At 36.9% G+C, this 22,037-nt stretch overlaps 1 protein-coding gene across 1 annotated transcript in view; it reads left to right on the top strand.

The window, feature by feature from the left end:
* Positions 1-22,037, top strand: part of LOC132926739 (transcription factor collier-like) — an 83,593-nt gene that overhangs the window by 49,287 nt on the left and 12,269 nt on the right. Inside the window, exon 7 of the mRNA XM_060991128.1 lies at positions 16,755-16,836. Within this exon, the coding sequence (XP_060847111.1) occupies positions 16,755-16,836 (82 nt within the window). The remainder of the gene's footprint in view (positions 1-16,754; positions 16,837-22,037) is intronic.

Here is a 22,037-nt window from a genome sequence, read left to right as displayed (position 1 = left end):
GTGTGCGACGAATAAAAAACTATAGAAAATATATTATTATATTTGTGTACAACAACGACCGGTTAGGTTAGGATCTAATCCGCGCCGCTTTGTCGTATATATACGTACAGCGTATAACTGACGGGGCCGACTTGGGGTGGTTGGCAATCGGAATCGTTTATATATATTACCATGTGAGTTTATTACGATATGTGCGCAGATAAAAAGCGAGGGCGAGTTTGAGTGGGGGGAAGTGGGGGGAGGGCCTGAGAGACAGAGCGGCAGAGACACGCCGGAAGAAACGAGGACTCGCCGCCGCCGACATACGGCACGCGGTTTCGAGTGTCCGTAACGCGAGAGCACGTCATAATAATATAATATACGACGGGCAGAGTCCGGATTTGAGCGGCTCGCGCGCCCGTCACCTCGGCGATTGGCCACGCGCGGGTCGACTCGCGCGCGCAATCACATTAATTGAACGGTTCCGGGGAGAGCGCGCGCGACCGACACGTGACCCGCGGCGTCCCGATAAACCCTTCCGTCGTCGTCGTCGTCGTCAGCGGCGGAGCGATATTACGACAGTAATAATTATGCCGTTGCGCAAATACGAATGCGTAAAATATAATATTTCCCGTGAGCGTGCCGCGTAAATCGCGTTGTTTTTCGTCGTCCGTGCACCACTGTGCGTATATTATTATATTCTTTACACCCGTGTATATATGAACCACAGTACCTATGTACAGCGATAACTCGAAAAACTTGACAATTCGAATTTTTTTTCTATTCCCCAAGAAATATAAATTATATATAAATTAATATAAATTCGAGTTAGACATCACGAATAATACATATCTCGAAGCGAATTTTTATCTCCCTTCGACTTCGAGTTATCGCGACTCGGCTGTATATTTTATTCCGGGCGGGGGCGACAACGTTCGTCGTAAAAACCCAAGTCCCGTGCACAGACGTTTTATTGCACCCGACGACCTACACACCCACACACGCACACCCGTACACCTACATAGGTATATATTATGTATTGTGCATCTGGACCGTGGGACGAGATTCGGAGTTTATTTTTACTCTCCTCGACAACGTTTTCGTAATAATATTATTATTATTATTCTACGTTATACGCCTATACCTATATATTGTACGATTCCCCGTGCTTGCAGCTTATATATACATATATATAAATATATATTATACGATATCGACGCGCACACGGTTGCCGTTAATAAACCGCGTTAATGACGTAATTTATCAACAGCGACGAACGCGTTGTATATATATAATATATAATATTATATAGCGTTTGTGTGTGTAGCGGCGGCAGCGGCGCGCGCGAACGAAACGATCTCGTGGAATTGATGATGTCATCATGAAGCTGTTAATACGGCGGCTGCGAGCTGACAGTAAGACGGAACGGCCCGGGAGTCGTGCAATTTGTTTCGCCCCCCCGCCGCCGCCGCCGCCGCTGCAACCCCGCGCGGGTACCTGCGCCGCCGCCGACTGTGTACAGTTTTTCCTTGTCGCGCGCCCAACGTGATATCATATATTTTATTTTATTTCGGTGCTACTGCAGTGCTGCAGGCGAATACGCGCGACACGTATTATTATCGTATACTGTATAATATAGATACGCGGTGCTTGTCACACACACACACACACACCCATACACATATAATAATATATGTGCGCTGTGTACTTGCAAGTTATATAGAGCGCGCGTATAATGTGTACGTGGGTGCCACGAGCTTTTCAAAGACACGCCATTGGGGTCATAGGTCAGGTAGGAGGAGGTTGATTTTGAGGAGATGGATACATTTTTTTTTCAAATGCACATCCTCTCGTGGAGTTCACCTAATTCTCACTATATATTAGTATTATACTATTGTATTTGCTGATTAATTACCCATTAACCTGTATATTTTATAATATTGTCTTTAGCATAAATGCCCCGCTGTATCGAAAGTGATCCAATATTCACTAAGAACTATGATAATAATTGTTTTAGTCACAATCCGGGAAGAAAAATTAAATATTTTAATTTTTTTTTACTGTATTATCATAGCACAGTTTTGTCTTTTGTTTTTCTGTGAGGAAAACTCCTAAATACGACCCTTGTTGACGCGGAGATGTTGACCTTACAGGTGTGAAGTGGACCGTCAAAATGTTAGTTCCATATTATATTATATAATATATCTGTTTATTCTTTTTATATATTATAATAACCGTGATTAAATTTCTTGTCTAAAATATTGCAGCTATAATCAGATTTCTAATTGGTAGGATTATATGTATATTGTAGTAAAGTACTGTAAAAAATTCGTCTCAACAGTAACGTATGCGTATATGTTGGGTGTTTATTTGCTAATAATAAATAATAATAATGCTAATAATATATATTAATATATAAATCAATTGGATAATGTATTTTGATTAAATTAATCTAGTTTCTATGAATATTTTAAATATTTTCACACGAGTGAAGAAATATGGAATCTGATAACCTAAATACCCAATATCTTTTTTTACGATAAAGCGCACCACTACAACGCGAGATCAACATACGAAATTGGTTATTGTTTTTATTTTTTCTACGTCTATTAGAAGATCTTTCTTTTCTCAAATAGTCAAACATCTCACAAAACCGTTTCTCTCTGCATTCGCTTCCTATTATGCCTATTGCATACATGGGTCAGGCACTGCATAATATAATGTAACTATTATATGATATTACTGTATTATATTAGCTATTCAACAGCTAACCCAGTAACCCTACGCCCACTCTTCACCATGGTAGATAATTATATTATTATACTATATATTTTTCCTTTTCTCATCCCGAGCCACATTATAATATGCGTCTCAAACACAATTGAGAAGTTTATTCGAATTCCCCAAAATACGTGAACTACTGTTGCCGATACTATTTGAGTGACACTTTAAACTAAAAAATATACTTGTATATAGGTCACTATAGACCTATCATATTTTATTCACTAGAAAACTGTGCAAATATGTGGTTATATTAAATATAGATTTTGGACTATCTGCTTAATTTTCTATGATGTAAGCATTATACTCCCTAATATAAACTACGGGAAAATTGTCAAAAACCAACAAAAATATTTACTGCTAAAGTTTCCGATAATAAAAGTTACTGTAGATCCAACTCTATTATAATAGTATTTCATTGGTTTTATTATTTGTTCTGACAGACACAAACGATCGTTTTTAATTACCATTGCTATACTGACCAGATAAATATTTTATATAACTCGTTTTATAATTTACGCCCGAACGAAGTTATAGTATACATATATACTATATAAACGCAAATATAGGTATTGTGTTCCTATTGTTTAAAACATACACCCAATCGTTATATTGTATTGTTATAAAAATCAATAGACTATATACATAACGCGTATGACAATACGAACGCGGAATGATAGTAATTAAGCTGAAATTTGACGTTTGCGATTCCGGCGCATGCTTTAACAGTTATTTGAGTAATTTATGGTGTTATATACTCCACCGACCGTAAAATAATAATAAGTGGCAATTTAATGATGTTTAAACAACTATCAAGACGATAAAACCGACACTAGTGGCGTCGTATCAGTTTTTAATAGAGAGATAGTGATGGGGGCAAAAGTTTTGACCAGCTCATATAATATAATTTAAAAGAGATCGTTTTCCTAGCAAGCAACTTACATTTTATTTCAATACAATTCTCATCTTACATAACTATATGTACATTATAAAATATGTATCATCATATTATCAAAATAGCCTAATTTTATTGGGAAAAAAACGTGGAAAGCTAAAAAATATAGTACCTTCCTCAGTGGTGTCATAATAGATTTTTTTTTAAAGGTCGAAAAAATTAAATTATAATAATGAACGCAACTAGTAAAGTGTAACTGACAAGTGAAAAACTGAAAAATATTAAATACTTATTTAGTATACGTATTCCATATAATATACGTATAGGTAGTATTCACGTTTTTCGTTCGACTGGAGAATAAAAAAAAAAAAAAAAAACAGCTCGTACTTAAAAATACATAATATATAACAAGTATATATTCCTATACACAACAAACACATAGATACGGTCACGCGTCCATCTATTTTAACTAAAACAAGATATCTTTAATATTATCTAGCATGAGGTATACTACCATCAGACAACAGTATTGAATAAATAAATTTATGATTGTGCTGAAAAAATGTAAATAAATATAGAGCTATATATTATAAAAAATACAAATAAAAACTAAAATTCGCATTCCAAAATAATAACATTAATAACGATTTGATATATTCCATTTTTTAATCGAGTATAGATAGTACCTTTAAAAAATATGTCGTCAAGTATATAATGTAAAAAATAGTACAAATGTCAAATATACATTATACATATTATATAACATTTGTGTAGTAAAAATAATGAGAGATAATTGGAGATATCCCGCAGGGCCCTTAATACTTCAATGACCGCTCTACGACAAATTTATCGAAGTGAAACACTGCAGCTAATGCAATCCGACGGGATTGACGATTGAGAGTGTATATACGCGCGCTCTCCGAAACTCGATATACTAACGTTATTGGGTCTGACACGCCGCGCGTGCAGTATGTCGTCAGAAAAAGAGAAAAAAATCATTTCCGGTGTACACTTTATGAAACATAAATGTACAGTGTACAGCGTGGACCTTTCGCAGCGTTTTGCACGATAGCTTATAACACAGAAAAACGGGATCAAATGTTGGTGGTCCAGCACCCTTTATACGGTATATTGGTACATAATTTACTTACCTATCGTTCGTTCGTTTCGTACAGGTGTCTTCGATTCTATTTCATTTGTTTTATTTCATTAGTCCATATATATATATATATTAATATATCTCGTTGATAGGCTGTAAAAGAAAATTAGAACGCGTATGCTAATTTTTAGCAGCGTGTTCTGACTTTCTGTTTCTGATTATATTATTGATTTTTATTTTTTACCCTTCAAAACCTATCGAAACTTTTCTACTAGAAATAGTAATAAACTTGTCTAAGCTGTAGTAAGTATATATAATAATAAAAAATTATTTCTTGAAAGCAAGTTGTACTATCAATGATTTATGTTTGATTTCTGCCGATTTTGACGGCCAATATATAAAAGAAAATGAAAATATATATATTTTAGATTCTGTGACGTGAATCTTTGGATCAGATGACATAATATTATTTGAAATTTCTTGGAATTTTAAAAATACGCATTTTGTAGAATTGTGATCTCTAAAAATTATTTATCTAAATCGTTTTTCTAACTATTATTGCTATCATAACATTATTAGTATTCACACTAATGCGGAAGTTATCTAAACGAGAACGAATTTCTGTTCAGTGATCACTGATCAGTATTTAAGTAGTTAAAATTAATTACATTTTAAGTTTAAACTCTTCGTTTTTAATTCTTTGTATAGGTTTTACGATTAACGGAATATGAATTTCAAGCGTGTATAATATACTATATTATAATAAATATTTATAATTTATATATACATGATAATTCGCCAAGTATGCTCGCCCTAATTTCTTTATGAAAATTCCAGTATTTAGATATTTTAAATACACTTTAAGCTTTAAAACCATATTTCCAGATCCGTGAGATTTTTATACTACTTAAGGGTATCCTGTAATGATACAAGCTCTTGTTTTTCAAACGAGAACCTTCGTTTTTTATATAGGTACCTACATTATTTTATATATAATTTTTATAAATCTTTTTATGTACCTAATTCAAAAATTTAAAGTTTTTCTGTTATAAAAATTTTTACTATAAAAATAAAAGTCATTAAAAGTGGTTTTATAAAAATATAAAATTAATGGTTTATCGATTTTAGTATTTACTATACTTGGACCTTTTTATAAATTATAATTATTAACAGATAATAGAATGATTTACTAAAATAGTTTAATAATCGTAGACCCAGCGTTTTCCGAACCCATTATTATAGATCTGTTACTTATCAAAGTGTTAAATAACTCTAAAACTACTCGTTTTTATTTTTATTTCAATTTATCAACATTTTCAGAAAAAAATACCAACTAAACGCCCGGTGCTTTTTTAATTCATAGATGATAAGAGTTAAATTACTTACACATTTACATAATATACAATATATTATATTAAAATAATATTGACTTATCTATTATATATTTATATATCATTAGTATAAGGTATGCGATAGAATTTTGATAAATCTGTGTTTTCATATACATTTTATATAAATACATATCATTAAATGTCGTAATATAACAGATTTAATGAACACCGCATACACACTTTTTAAGGGGTTTGATGTAGGCAATTTTTTATGATATGAATAAAAAAAAATTTAAATCATAAAAATGTTTAAATACTAATTCAATGTAAGTTAATCCATGTCTATACTATTATTGTTAATTATGTAACCACAATGTAAAGATACAAAAAAAATAAAAAAAGATATTTTATGATATAAAAAAAATTTTTATCTTTTATATCGTGTATAAATCTAATTTCTTAGGTACGACTGTGGAAGTGTGGACCTCCTGAGTGCTTCTTTTTCGCATGAAACAATTTTCTATATTTTGCATTATAATCTCTTAGTTATATAAATACCAGCAATAATACTAAATTGGAAGTTGGAATCACTTCTAAGCTATACTTTGAAATAATATTTAATAAATTGTTAATGATATTTTAAAATTTCAATTTCACTAATAACGTCATTAAAATTGCCTATGAAAAACCCCTTTAAAAGAACAACATTTATAATATACGATAAAGAAGACAAATTAATTGCCGTGTCTTAGAGTTTGTATTGTTCGATATAAATCATACAAAAAATTCATTATTCTTTGAACCGTTTTATTTTAATATATTTCAAACTTAAATAACTTTTATGCTGTTTGTATTTAAAAAATAAAAGCTACTTTACGACAAAATTTTGTTCTCTACAAATATTATGGGTGTGTGGTTTTTAATATATTATGAAAACATGTTGATATTTAAAAAGCAATAATTATAATGATTATTGTCTAATATTGTTCGTTAGTATCTACTGTATGTATACTCGATGATCAATGCGATCTATAAGCTCGTTATGGTACGCCGTACTTTACTAGAGTCGCACACTCGCGGCCGTACAACGACGCCGACTACAGAAATAAAGTCGTGAGTTCAGCGCGTAATACAATATTATTATAGCTCTGGCTAATGGTTATTAAATAATATGTTTCGTACGCTCATTGCTTAAAACACGTGTGTGTACACGACGTAATAATAACGAATGGCAAATGCGCGCGATTATAATATTTCATGTGTGATTTGTCGGGATGACGGGAAATATAAAACGAAACAACAACAACAGACAATACGGATTCTTGGAGTTTATAATACACTCGGTTTGGGAAGTACTGCGAGCCGCGTAAGGCGAGGTCCCAGCGGTATTGACTGGAACCCAAGCCCAGGGGAACCGGAGTCAATACTCTCTCTCCCTCTCTGTCGCTCTGTCTCTCTCCTACTCGTCCTCTCTCTCTGGTCCCCTCTCACACTCGCTCGCCCTTCCCCTCTCTCGACACTCTCTTCTCGATCCCTCCCCTGCAGCCGTCCCCCTCCGATCGCTATATACCACCGGCACGCCGCCGACCCGCGTCGATCCTCCCCTTAAATTGTCTACCCGCCACCGGAGCGGCATAAATATATATATATTATATACGTATACACACGCTATTGCCGTCGACTGCTGCTATTCCGTGGCGCGCACACGCACGCACACTGCACACGGCACACGCACATACGTGTACACGCGCGCGCGCTGGCTACAAGTAAACTTTTATCTCGGTCCGTCCGTTTCGCCATATTCTCCCTTTCCCGCGAGCGTCTCCGCCGCCGTTCACCCGTCGCCAAGACCGGACCACCGCCACCACCACCGCCGCTGCCGCCGTATAGAACGTTCGTTTGTATATATGTATGTATATATACATACGCATATATACAGGATTGTTTTTGCAACGTGTCCGTCCTCCGCCCTGGACCCTCGTACCGAGAAATAAAGAAATACCCGGCCGGATATTTGAATCGGACACTATTTGTTTATCGTCGTCCGTGGGCCTTCCGCGCAATTAAATCCATCCGGAATCGTTTCGTTGTCGTCGCCCCCCCCTCCCCCCCCCCCCCCCGAAAATTTCGAATAGCGACGTCCGCAACTGCGCGGTGTACATTATACGCGCGTCTTTACCGCAATACCGATGATGATGATGATGATGATGATGATGATGATGATAGGTAAAGCATTACCGATAGATTCCGACGAATAATAAATTGTTCGTTCGAAAACCACCGCGGAATCCAATTATTGTTACCCAATAACGTTATAAATATAATAGTATAATATTATAGTTGAAGCTTCGTGAAATATACGACACTTCGTGTAAATATTTTAACAGTAGCTCTAACGTCAACCTGGTTATTAACTTTTGACTATCTGGTACTTATCGATAGTAATAATTGATACCGTGTCACGACCGATTTATATAATATATATATATAGTAGGTAACACAACACTAACAACTTCTGTATATAGTATATATATATAATGATCTATTTATTCGCGTCTACCATATTATTGATAGGTTTTTGTTTTTATTGATAAACTAATTATTAACAGTTATCGCACATTTATTTCAACACGTTAACTCTACGGTTCTAAGTTTGGACGTTTTCCGAGCAAAAGTTTCCAAATATAATACAGAACTTAGTACGGTTTTGTTTGCTCGTGAATCCCACTGATATTTTCACTTTAGACGAATCCAACCAGGAAACATAATAACAGAGGTCAATTTAAATAATATACACGTTTAATAATATTTTCTTTGATACTCTCACCCCTAAAGAGCGTGCAGTTTGTGAACCCTTTAAATAAACAGCGCGCGACCTATATACTGCAGTAAATAAGTAATCCCGATTTTAAACTCGTGTAAATTGACTTATATAGTGGTGTAATGTTTATTTTTAACGACGCATAGCGGGTTGTCCTCAACAGTTTTTTTTACACCAAAAAGGTGTGTATCTGATACTGCCCCGCTGCAGCTACAATCGGTCTTTGTTTACCTACAACGATCAAATCAAACGAATTGCAATAATCCGTAATTAACACTTTGGCGTGTGCGTCTGCAGTGTGTATGATTATTCGATTTGCGTCGATCCGGGACCGAAATAAAACGAAAAACAAACGCCGGTTATTCAATTTTTACGATACATTGCGTTGGATCGTAAACGAAATAATTATATCCAAACTTTTACACGCGATATAAAGATAGCAAGATAAACTGCAAGTATCGGAATAATCGAGTATAAGCAGTGTACAACTTTATCGTCGTCGTTTCACTGCACTACGTACATATGCTAAGCCTTAACAGCTAAGGCACTTATAAAGTCCAAGAGTACCTGCATATATATATATATGTATAATACGAAAAGTTTTAAGTGAACGCAACTATAGAACGTGCTGTACAAACTATCTCGTCTATAGCGTTAAAATTTGCGGAGGAGAAGATAATTATCGAGAAGAACTGTTTTGACCGCCCGATGTATAGCGGGTACCCGGGCCGCGCGATTAAGTCGGATGAACTGTCGAACATATATACAGGCCTTGCAATCCGTATATATCGGTATATATTCAGTGGTACACGATGTGATGCGGGGCAAACATCACACACGCACACAGCGGGAATAGGAGGGCGCGGAAAATCCAGTGCTCGGTCGGTGTGCGGGTGGTGGTTACGGGACAGGAGGGTGGCGAGTCGGAAAAGCCATTGCCACCAGCGAATCCCCCCCTCTCACCATCACCGCCCCGATTTTTCCTCTCGACAATGTATATATATATATATATGCTCGTTGAACGTATATTATGCACGTATATATATATATATACAAACACTGCAGTATATATACGCACTGTCAAATCCTCCGACCCCACCGGACGGCGTCGCGGGTACCCTTCTTCGCCACGATCCACCCCCGTCGGTCCGCGAACCGCTCCGCGCCAACGCATTTTCACCCCGCGCCACGAAAATGGAAGGCGACTCGCGATAGTCCCCTAAAACGCCGCCGCGTTGCCACGGAAACGACGCCGCCGACGATTGCGACTGCCACTGCGACTGTGACTGCGACTGCGGCGGGGGCGACGGCAACGACGACGGCGACGACGACGACGGCGGCGGCGGCGGCGGTGTGCCCTTCGGTATCGCTGTATATAGCACTACAGTATATGTAACAGCTATAACATGTGTATCTAAGCGTATTTTCCGTTTTAGCCGACATTATGGTGCACGATACGGAACAGATAATAATATTGTTATTTTACTCTCAAATAATACACCACCGCGTGTTTATCGCATAATACAGAGATAACATAGCCGCACTAGTAAACGACGTTTATGGCACAAAAATATATAACGCGAAGTATTCTTTTCGTACAAAACACTACTACTTTGGTTTTGATTTGATTTCCCATTATTATTGTCATGATAATATTATGCGTATTGGCCATTGAGCCGAAAAGGCTTACGCGGGCGCCGCGCCGCCGAAAAGGCGACAAACACAACGCAGCTTTCGTCGTGAACAGATAAATAAAATATTTGACGTTTATATCGAACGACAGATATATTATTTATGTTGTTGTGAAGTATATACAATACAGCTGTCCGCGCACTGTTGACGATTAATATTCCTATTAACGTCATTCAAACGGATTAAATGGATTTAAACGGTATATTAAAACGGTTTTAAATGGTATTCAACGACGCGTTAGGCTGCGCATATCGTCGCAATTCATACCACGTCGACATTCGTCATCAATCGTCAGATTGTGGTTGCGATCGAACATACGAATACTATGCAGACGCTACATTTATACGATAACAGTCGTCAGTCAGTCACCTCAACGGCGTAAGTCAAAGACTGGCCGTTTGGGACAAGTATACATAATTTACCAACGAGCCTCAAAACGTATACGTTCTCTGTATAAATATTAAATACATATATTAATGCAGAACGTTTCAGCTGTTTCGAGGTGCGATATACTGATAATTGATAATCATTATAATTATTGTAGCTAGTAAAAAAAACGTTCAAAGTTCAAATTGAACAATTTTCCAATCGGTCGCGTTCGATGGGCGTTTTAACGTGTGACCAGCCAACTGCTGTTACAAAAATATTGGCCTATGAGTCTATGACTGTGACTCTTATGTTTTATAATTAAATTTATCGGTTTATCTGTAGAAATGTTACTTCGTCAAAAACCTATATGGCTATATATACGTTTACGTAAGATTAACAGAGGTATTTAATGGTTGAAACATCGTGCCTCGTGCGCGATATTCACCCGGAAAACACAAGCACACGTCAGCGTCGGTATATATGTATATATTATATATATTATATATACATCGTGGCGTATTTGGCTTAATATGACGACGGAGCGTAACGGTTCGACGGGAATCTCTCCCCGACACCAACATCGTCCGCGCTGTCACCGCCGAAACTTTGGCATGCCCCCGCTCTCTCTAATGATTATATTATAATATAATATATTATATATGAGGTATACACGCAATACACTTCATCCGCCGAGAATAACTCACGCGTAAATATTATACTCACGCACTCGCTCGACACAAATGTATAGAGAACGCATATTTACGTATATCATTATATGATATTATATATACATGCACAGGTATTTATGTATGTATATATATACATATATATATATATATATGTATATGGATTCAGACAAGCGGTGCGGTCGTGAAGTTTTCAACACCACACCGGATGAGAGTATATACTGCACCGCCGCCATTCTCACTATATATATATACCACACTCGCATTCCGAGTGTTGTTCGTGCTGCAGCACAAGTTTGTTGCGCGAAAACTTGGTCGAACCGTAGAGACGGCGAACGAAATTAAACGTTAGACTTACCCCGCTGTGATATTCATATTATATTACCATACGTGTGTGCGTATAGAAGGTGTGTAGAAGGGTGTGTGTTGGCAGTATATAGTGAAGGTTTCAGCGGGCCACCGCCGAACTCGGAGTTTATGTGTTGGTATACGTGTGGTGTGTGTATATATTATACGATTTCGGCGAAATGAAATATTACAATACGTATTACTACTATACAGCGTATGTACGCCGTGTAATTTACGGAAAACATTCCGGCACCGTCGTTTTTTCTAATTGCATCAAAACCATACATTATGTATTATATTACCATACGTGTTACCATAGCGCGCACGGTCTTATACCTATACGCGCGTAGATACGATGTACATATTTCAACAGTATGATATTATATGTACAGAGAGCACAGTAAGTACCCATATATATATACATAGATGTTGAATGTTAACTCTGCTGTTATTGTCGTCGTCGTCGTAACTTGTTTGTCGGATTACGGAACTTTAGAATATTATGAACGACGCTGAAAAACAAATTCCGCAATTAGTTTATCGTCATCGTATTGTATAGAAAGGAAAAACAAATTCACGCGGACACGGTATATATATACGTGATGTCGACACGCGTGTTAGGTATACAACGACGCGCACTGCGTTTAATATTTTGAATTTCGAATCTCGGGAGCGAATTGAAATGCGCGGGTTTTTTCCGCGTAAAACGGCGATTCCGGACCGCGCGGGAAAAACGTTTTGAAATGTCGTATATATATATATATATATATATATGTAATGCGCGGCGGTACGTTTTCCGCTGTCTGCCGGCGGCACCTGGTGTGCGCGGGCGGCGAGCGGACGGTTTTTCGATCCGGATTACACAGTGAGCCGCACAATAACGGCGATGGGTAGTCGTCACGTATCATATAGTAATCATTACAGGTCGTCGAGAAACGGTCACACATTTATTATAACGCCGCGAACGATCTATTTAATTACGGCGAAAAAACCTTTAGCGAGATTGTGCGGCCCTGTGCTGCAGACGGCCGCACGCGGGAGATTTTTATTGCGGTGTCGTTGTTGTACACGCGCGTATATATATATATATATATATAAAGGGGTAAGAACTCGGTTTTGTAGGTATAACGCGTACGAGTGAGATGGATAGGGAGGGAGAAAGAGAGAGCGGTTAGTGAGTGAGAGAGATACGTATAAGAAACGGTCGACGGGGGAAGACGGCGTGCGGAGAATGAACGAACGTCCGCGGTAACAACAGTATACCTATATATATATATATATATATTGTGTGTGTGTGTGTGTGTGTGTGTGTGTGTGTTTAGTGTATACGGTATGGAAGAGAGAAACCTTAAGGATCGAAGATAAACTGTTGCGGGGTAACGAGAACGACTGTCGCTGAACTATCCCCGGGGAGGAATCGCCGACGGTGTGTAGTCATCGACTTCTCGGGCTAATGCAGAAACATTAGGTATACGCGGTAGCCCCCTCCGTCCCGCTGCGCCACGAGGATATACGCAATTCCGTCCATGTGTGTGTGTGTGTGTGTGTGTGTGTTTGTGTGATTTTCACGGGTAGATAAATGCAATTATTTCACTCTTTTCCCCACGCGGACGTCAGTACCCTTTCCTGCCGTATCCGCTTTTTCTTTAGTTTTGCCACTGCTGTGCGCGCAGTATAGGTATATTATATATTATTATATAATATAACATATCGTCGTAAAGCATATATTATTATAAAGATATAAATTACCGTGCCTGCGTGCCGCCTGCTATACCACTATACTAGTAAGTTATACTTTTGTGCCGGACGTATATATGATAATCGTAGACCGTATGGATTTTTCACACTCCGCAAAAAGCCCGAGTAGCGGCTGGTGTCGACGTTATTTTTTATTTATCTCGTGTTGTGCAATACAATTCCATTGGCAGGAGGACGTCGTCTCGCGAAAATAGTTGTTCACCCAAAGGTCGAAGGTACATGATATCGTTATGCGAACGAGCAACAATGTGCAGTAGCCAGTGGTAGTGTAAGGGGGAAAGATCGTATTCCGTATACAGAGCTCGCACGTCTCGCGGGACCAATATAATATTGTCGACCCGGCGGAATCCTTTTAATCGATTTGGCCGCACGTTTCACACGTCGTCGAAACATTGTTATAGCACCTATACTCTTGCCTATTCTTCATACCGACTAAACATACAGAAATATAACCACAACATGATTAATGATAATTATATTTTAAAAGTATTGACTTCAGAATGTATACAGAGAGCTACAATAAAATCGAACAATTTTTTTCAACGAATAAGGGCAACTTTTAACTATATATATATTATATAGCTTATTTTTAACTTTGATTTCATAGGACTTAAGCCTCTGTAATCCGTACGACTGACTATATACGTTGTATACAATTTTTTTATACGATTCGTTTTTAGCGTTTAAAAGTCATCATTAACTGGAATGCATAATTCTATTTTCCCTGCAGGTATAGCAGCGTATTGTTTTTGTTAAACATTAATCTACCCCGACTATCCTTAATATTATTACTCGACCATTTCTACGGTACGTTTGGAATCAATGGATTCGTCTGTATACATATAGCATTATAATATTGTACTAATATAATGTGAACTGTTTGGCCTGTACTTCAAAGTTCAAATACGCAACGACGACGATGACGTGCTGTGTTCAAACCGACCGGATTATTGCTTCCGTACGGTCGTATAAACTATAAACATATAGCCAAATACTGTTATTATTATTATTATTATTATTATTATCATCGTCGTCATCTTCATTATTATTAAAGATCAATATCAGTTGGAAATCGATTTATCCGGCACACGGCCGCGTGCACGCGCTCTATGTGTACTGATCTCGGGACTGATTGTCGGCTATAAAATACATCACGACACATACGCCACCGGTCGAAACGTTAATCCCTCGTCAGTCCCACCATGCATATAATGTACATATGATATAACTTGGCGATATATTTTCAAACTATACAATCGTATAATACTGATCGTGCACTACCGTCGCTGGTTTGTTTGCTCAAAAGCTATAATATATATATATATATATATCATTAAGTTGGTTATCGTCACAACTATATACCGCATAATATATAGGTTAGATTACAGCGGCGTTATAAAAAAACTGCATCCGGCTTCCGGAAACATATATTATGTATATATATAAATATAAATATGTATTAAGCATTAATAATACATTATTATGTAGGTATATAAATTGAAAAAAAATTCTATATTCTATATTTATCTATCTTATAGTGGTATAATATTATAGAACACTTGTGACAGAGGAAGTATTAAATAATAGTATTTCGTAGTCTTATGCTTTGATGATCGCGATGTTGTACACGCGCTCGTATATTGTTTTTTTCGAATCCTGTCGTTGCAAATACAATCGTCGCGGCGTTCGTCACGTGACTTTTTTTTTAATATGAGTATATAGTATACTATATACCTGGTATACCGACCAAGTTTTTATTACCATTTAGTAAACTTAAATTCCACGTGCATCATATAATATAATTATATATTTTATAGATAGCTATAAAGTCTTAGAAAAACGAAACGAAACAAACCACGATATCGCGGTGGCGGCGTGATGCGTCGGACAGACCGGGAAAATTCCTCGGGGAATCGCCTCGGAGACGGTCCGTCGTTTACTTCAGTCTTTTCCGACGCCGCTGCCGACGGGTTCGGAGGGTCGTGCCAAAGATTATATATATTTTATCGGGCTAACCTATCCCGGTGTGCGTGATAGCCGACCATATAATAAAACAGTAGACGGGTCGGTACCGCGATGACGGTGCTACTAAGTGCGAGAGTGGTGAGGGGGGAGGACGATTGGCAGTGTGCATCAATCATTATGCGCAAACTATATAAAATTATAATACTATAACCTAAATATATATATATATATTATATTATTATTGTAACTTTATTACGTAGTATACGTTCATTACCCCGACAGCAAATTGAATAATGCAATTTTCCATCCGGGGCCGTCCCCGCGGGCTCTTGTCCGTAATTCTTTCCGATTCGGTCCATCGATCTGGCGTTTCGTTTTTATTATAATATGATAATAATATGTACGTACACCGATCTTCGTGCGTGGACTGTGGAAATCGGTGAACAAATTAATACTTACTCCATATAATAGAATAATTGTGCAGAACGATTCAAAAAAACAGTTAATAATCGGATTATACTGTATGTGCAGTCGGTGTTTATTAAACGCCAAAATGTTATTACAGGTAGGTAACGAAACGCACTCGGCATAGTAATATCACAATGCGATGCACAATATTATTACCTCGGTATAGATGGTACTATAAATAAACTATATATTTTGCGACGGAATTCTCTACGGATAAGTGTATACTTAACGTTGTTTCACTGCTATACTTAACCATTGCGAACTCGACTGTAAATATAATATGTACCGTAAATAAATAGGAGAAACGTTAATTATTGTTAATACAGTGACCTTAAGACGAACGCCCTTGGTTACAACACGAAATATGTGATGAAAAATATTGTTTTTAAGGTCTTACTATTTACCACAGACCGCAATAACGTACAATAATTTTATATTTTGTTAGGGTATTGGATAGGTACCTATCCCACCCGTAATAATAATATTACTGACATTTTGTTATTGTTTATAATAGTTATAACTACAACGCAACTAATTCGAAATGACACGTTTTGTTTTATAGATTTTTCTTGAAGTTTTTCTTGAAATGCAATCAAAATTGTTTGAAAAACGCTGGAAATCCCAGAGACATGCGAAGGTTTCAAGTAAGTAGTTACCTTTATTTTTATATTATATTTAGAGTACACTATATTATGTTAACCAATATTAAAGGTAAATGTATGTATGTATATAAACCGAACAAGGTCTTTCGTTTCCCCAGTTAAAAAAAAACCGAGGGGGTATTTTTGTATTTTTTCATTCAAGTCATTAACGTAAAAGGGTTTTCCAGTATTATAATATGTATATATGCACACAAACATAAAATGATATACACCGTCTGTGGTGGGTTTGTCGTGCGTGTCCTATACGCTTCGTTCAAACACGAAATGTAATTTTAATAACATTATGTACTCCGATTATTGTGGGTTAACATCGTAAACAAGAAAAATTAAACGATCTTCGTTGACGTTTTCAGTACGCTATAAATATATATGCATGTATATATAATATATCAGTTATTATTTTTCAAACGGAGGAACGTATTAATTACTATAGGTTTAACTAATACGTATAACAACGTACAATCATTATTCACAAAATAATAATGAAAAGGTGTGTAGTATCCTATAATACCCGTAAAGCGAGAGAATTGTCATCACAGGTAAAAGGCATTTGTTTAATTAATGCATGTGAAAAGTTCGTGTTTTTTTTTTTTTGTTTCCTAACACGCTCGTCTCTGTCGATTTTTTTTCGTATAAATATTTTATTGCATTTCACGCTTTAAATAATAATAAAAAAGTTTCTTTCATCTGACGATTGCAAGAATACAAAATGCCATTACGGTTCATAATTGATGCAGTCTCGTCCGAAACGGTAAACAGGAAAGTAAAAAAATAAAAAAAACAAATGAGAGGTTTATAAGAGAAAGAGAGAGTGAGAGAAAACCTTTTTCGTATTAATTATTTTTTTAAAGCTTTCGGTGTAAAAATTACTCAAAACAGCCGGAATTCATGTCAAGACTATCTACGGCAGTTTGCGGAGCATGCCACGCGCGCGACTAATAAAAGTTTTAACAACATTAACTCCCATAACTAAGCAAAAACAAATATATACAACGGTTTTACATTAAGAATACGGCAGAAAAAAATCAGCATATTATTATTATTTGAAGTAAAATAAAATGATAAAAGCAAAAAAAGACCTTGAAAATTAAAAAAAAAATAACATTCGTTCTATATATTGGCCTTTCGATAAAAAATTAACAAATTATCGTCGTCCGGTAGGTATTTTATTAGCCGCATTTATCACGTTTAACGACAATGGTAACCATGTTATTATCATCCCGATGTCGATATAATATGATAACATTCCAATTGAAAAAAACGGAAAAAATACCAAAAAAAAAAAAAAACCCGACATTATTATAACACGTCGCCATTTGTACCGATGACATAACACAGGGATCGCTCTTTTTACGATACACATAATTTTTTTTCTCGCTGCACGTAATAAGTACACGCATAGGCTATATAATACCATTAATCATTATGTATATCTGGTAATATAATAATAACACATATACACGATTTAACGAGGTTAAATAAATCGATGTTTGCTAGTCCGTGGCTCGCGCGTGCGTAGATAATTTGCGACGTGTAAAAATACATTTAGGCGAAAATGTAAAAAACGAAGTAACAACAATAATGGAAAACTTTCGAGGGTTCCCGCTCGCCGTCCCCCGCTCTATCAAATCTAAACTTTTGTAAAGTACGCTAGAATATTCTATCGGCATGTGCAGTTGTCGCAAGAATAGAATATATAATAATAATCGTAATAATAATAATAATAATAATATGGTGTACCTATAATATGTTTACGTCGTATAAACCCTGCAGTGGCGGGCGGCGCTGCAGCAGTGTTTAATATATAATAATATTACATTTAAGTTGCGTATACTCGCGTGAGTTGTCACTACTTCCTTGTTGACAAATTTGTACGTCACAACTTAAGATTCGTGTAGTTAACATAATATTATTGTACTGTTACAGCTGTTTTAAGCGATAAAATAATAAGGACCATCGTAAACATAATGACGTTAATCCGCGAACGCACAAAACATAAAAACCGTCTTCAGCAGTTAATGGAATAATAATATATAAATAATATGGTCGTTAATTGCAACAATGATAATATATAACTCTGCGCTACGACAATAATAATTTAAGTATATAGCACATGCACATTTATAAGCAATATCGCAATGAAATTTCGATGAATAAAAAACTCTTGATCAACTTTTAAAACTACTTAACTACAGACTACAGCAAAAAGCAAAGAAAACAATCATTATTGTAGGTTTGGCGTTCAAATTCACGCTTATAATTTGTCAATACCGATAGGCAGTGGCGTAGCCATGGGGGAGGGGGGGTCAGTGGGCCATGCCGCCCCCATCGGCTGTATCAACTTAATACAAAAATGAACTGTTATTTTTAATTGTTGATTATGTTTTTTTAGAATTTTGGGTTTGCCTTCCTCCCATTTTAAAATCATGGCTATACCGCTGCCTATAGATAATATTAGGTTTATATATAGAAAGACGTAAAAATGTTTTTATCATGAAATATATTTCTATAAAAAATTACTACTCATGTCGTATGGTATTTACACGCCATGTTTGACAGCTCATTTTTTGATATCGGAAGACGAAAGTATTTTTTAGTTTGATTAAATTGACCGTATAAATCTCGTGGTAGGTAATTTTTAAAAGTTTGCTTCATTCAACAACCACTGAACATCTCACCCGCGCCATTAGATTATGTATAAGCACTTACATTTTTTTTATAACGAGCTTTTAATAATTTAACACACGTTTTGTCGTTAAAAATAATTTGTCCATAAAATTCGCCTATATTACTCATTAAAATTAAAATTTATAACAGAACCCAACAAAAACAACAAACACCAACAAGTTTTTCAAGCACCGAACAAAATATGTATATATTAATTAAAAATAGAATTATAAAAAAAATACTAATGTGTATAGAAATGGTACGCGTATATAGTAAGTTATGTAGACAACTCGATCGAATGTATATATTAATATATGTACCTACCCCTCTTCCACCGATGGAAATTTTCGTTTATCCCACTCGTAAAGCATATATATTATAATATATAATAATGACAAAATACGATAATAACATAGGTAGGTAGGTATACGACACGTCTTGTGTGTTGTATATATATATATATATATTATATACTCGTATATAAAGGCGTCCGGCTGATGTACTTCGGTTACATATAATATTAAAGTGGCACGGGCGATCCGCGGCGGCAAAAGTCGAAACGCTCAGAGAATTAACCCGGCTTGCGTGCAGGGTATACATAATAATATGTATATATATTATATACGTACAACACCCCTGCTTCGCCCCACCAATCCACCGCCTCGATACCCACCCCGGAATCGAAGAGTAGCGGCGGCGAGGGGCACTTGGCGCTATGTTCTTTAGCGATTCAAAACCATCCCCTCACCTCCGTCATATACCGCCGCGCGTGTTCCCATGGGAACGGCAACCCTGTGGGACATCGGGCGTAGGTGCGGCAGTCGCGGCCGGCGGTGGCGATGGGGGATGCGGTGGCGGGGGTTGCGGAAGACGACGACGCCGACTACTACGACGTCGACGACGACGACGACGACGACGTCAAGGACGCGCTCGCGAGCTCGCACACGATCGCCGTCGTCGTCGTATACCACCACACGGGCGGCGGCGTATTCCCCGGAGGCGGAATTCAAAACCCTCGAGAGGTGGAGTCGATTTTACCCTATCGCGGCCGCAAAATGGGTGGCGGTGCGCTCGTTTGTGTGTGTGTGTGCGTGTGTGTACAACTACCCCTTGCAGCCTGCACTCACAGTTATATATAATATGTTATATATATATATATATGTGTGTACGTATATTATATGCCTAAAGTGCACCGCGTCGCCCGCTCGTGTTTGTGCAATGCGCTGCAAAGGCCAGCGGCGCTAACACTATACATACAGATATATTATATATATATATATACATACAATATACACGCGAGTATAAGTAAGTACGCATGTATATATGTATATATATATATTTGGTGAGTGAGCTCTACCCCCCCGCGCGGAAAATTCTTATTATTTCGACGAAACGCGCGCAAAAACTTTCGTCGGCCAATCTAATTTACACCACGCGCGCCCCATATATATATATACTCGTACACACACATGCACACACACACACTCACACGTGTAGACGCGAGGAAGCGCGTGCGCTCACCTCTTTAATAATGAAAAACTTTCCGCGAGAAAATCGACGCTCGAGATTTAATAATTGACTACACGACCGCCGCCGAATGCGCTCGGTGCGGCAGCGGCGGCGGCGGCGGCGACGATGACGACGACGACGTCATCGGATAATTCGCAAAGCTCGACCTCGTTGTATAATATACGACCAGTATATTATTATATTATTATAAGATGTTAACAATCTCCGAATTTTATAATAACGATAATAATATAGTAAGTTTATCCGTCTTATATTTTAGAATGAGTATAAATATATATATATATATAAAGGCTATGACCGTTCGCGCTTGGGCGCACATTGGGTAATATAACCTGCAGCGGAGAGGTCGAGCCGCCGAACGCGAGATTCGCGTTTCTTCCTTTTTTTTTTTTTTCATTTTATAAAACCTAGCGAATAGTTTAAAAATAACCATACAATTTAAAATGTATTTAAGGAGATTGGAAACGGTGATTTTCCGTGTTTGTCCAACGCAGTACCTACAGAGAGGATTTCTAAACGTGTGTAACGATAGTGCCTTAGAGTGCTGTGAAATGCATTGTGAATTGAATTTATCTTAAAGCCCCGAAGCCTACTTGATTTCGATTTCCCTCATTTTTAATTTGTCGATATCGTCTTGTATGTTCACCAAAATTAAAAATATTACCATGGCGTGCGTATGTGTATCAGCATTCAGCGCAATAAAAATGTAGAGTCGGCAAAATACGTAAATAGTAAGTGGTCGCATTAGTCTAGAAAAAACTAAAATAACGTCACACTACCACAGAGTCATTTATTTGGACTAAATGACCAGTTTGACAATTGACATCGATGATAAAGATATTATATACACATTATTATATTCTAGTCAAAAACAATAATAATTTATTGTTGTTGCCGTCGTTGACACAACACTCGTTATATTCGGGGGAAATTATTTTATAAATATTCTAAAAATAGTGGCAGTACTCGAAAACACGGTTTGGTAT

This window comes from Rhopalosiphum padi, chromosome 3, assembly GCF_020882245.1.
Source record: "Rhopalosiphum padi isolate XX-2018 chromosome 3, ASM2088224v1, whole genome shotgun sequence".
In the NCBI taxonomy this organism is placed as follows: Eukaryota; Metazoa; Arthropoda; class Insecta; order Hemiptera; family Aphididae; genus Rhopalosiphum; species Rhopalosiphum padi.
This window is presented reverse-complemented; position numbering and strand designations above follow the sequence as displayed.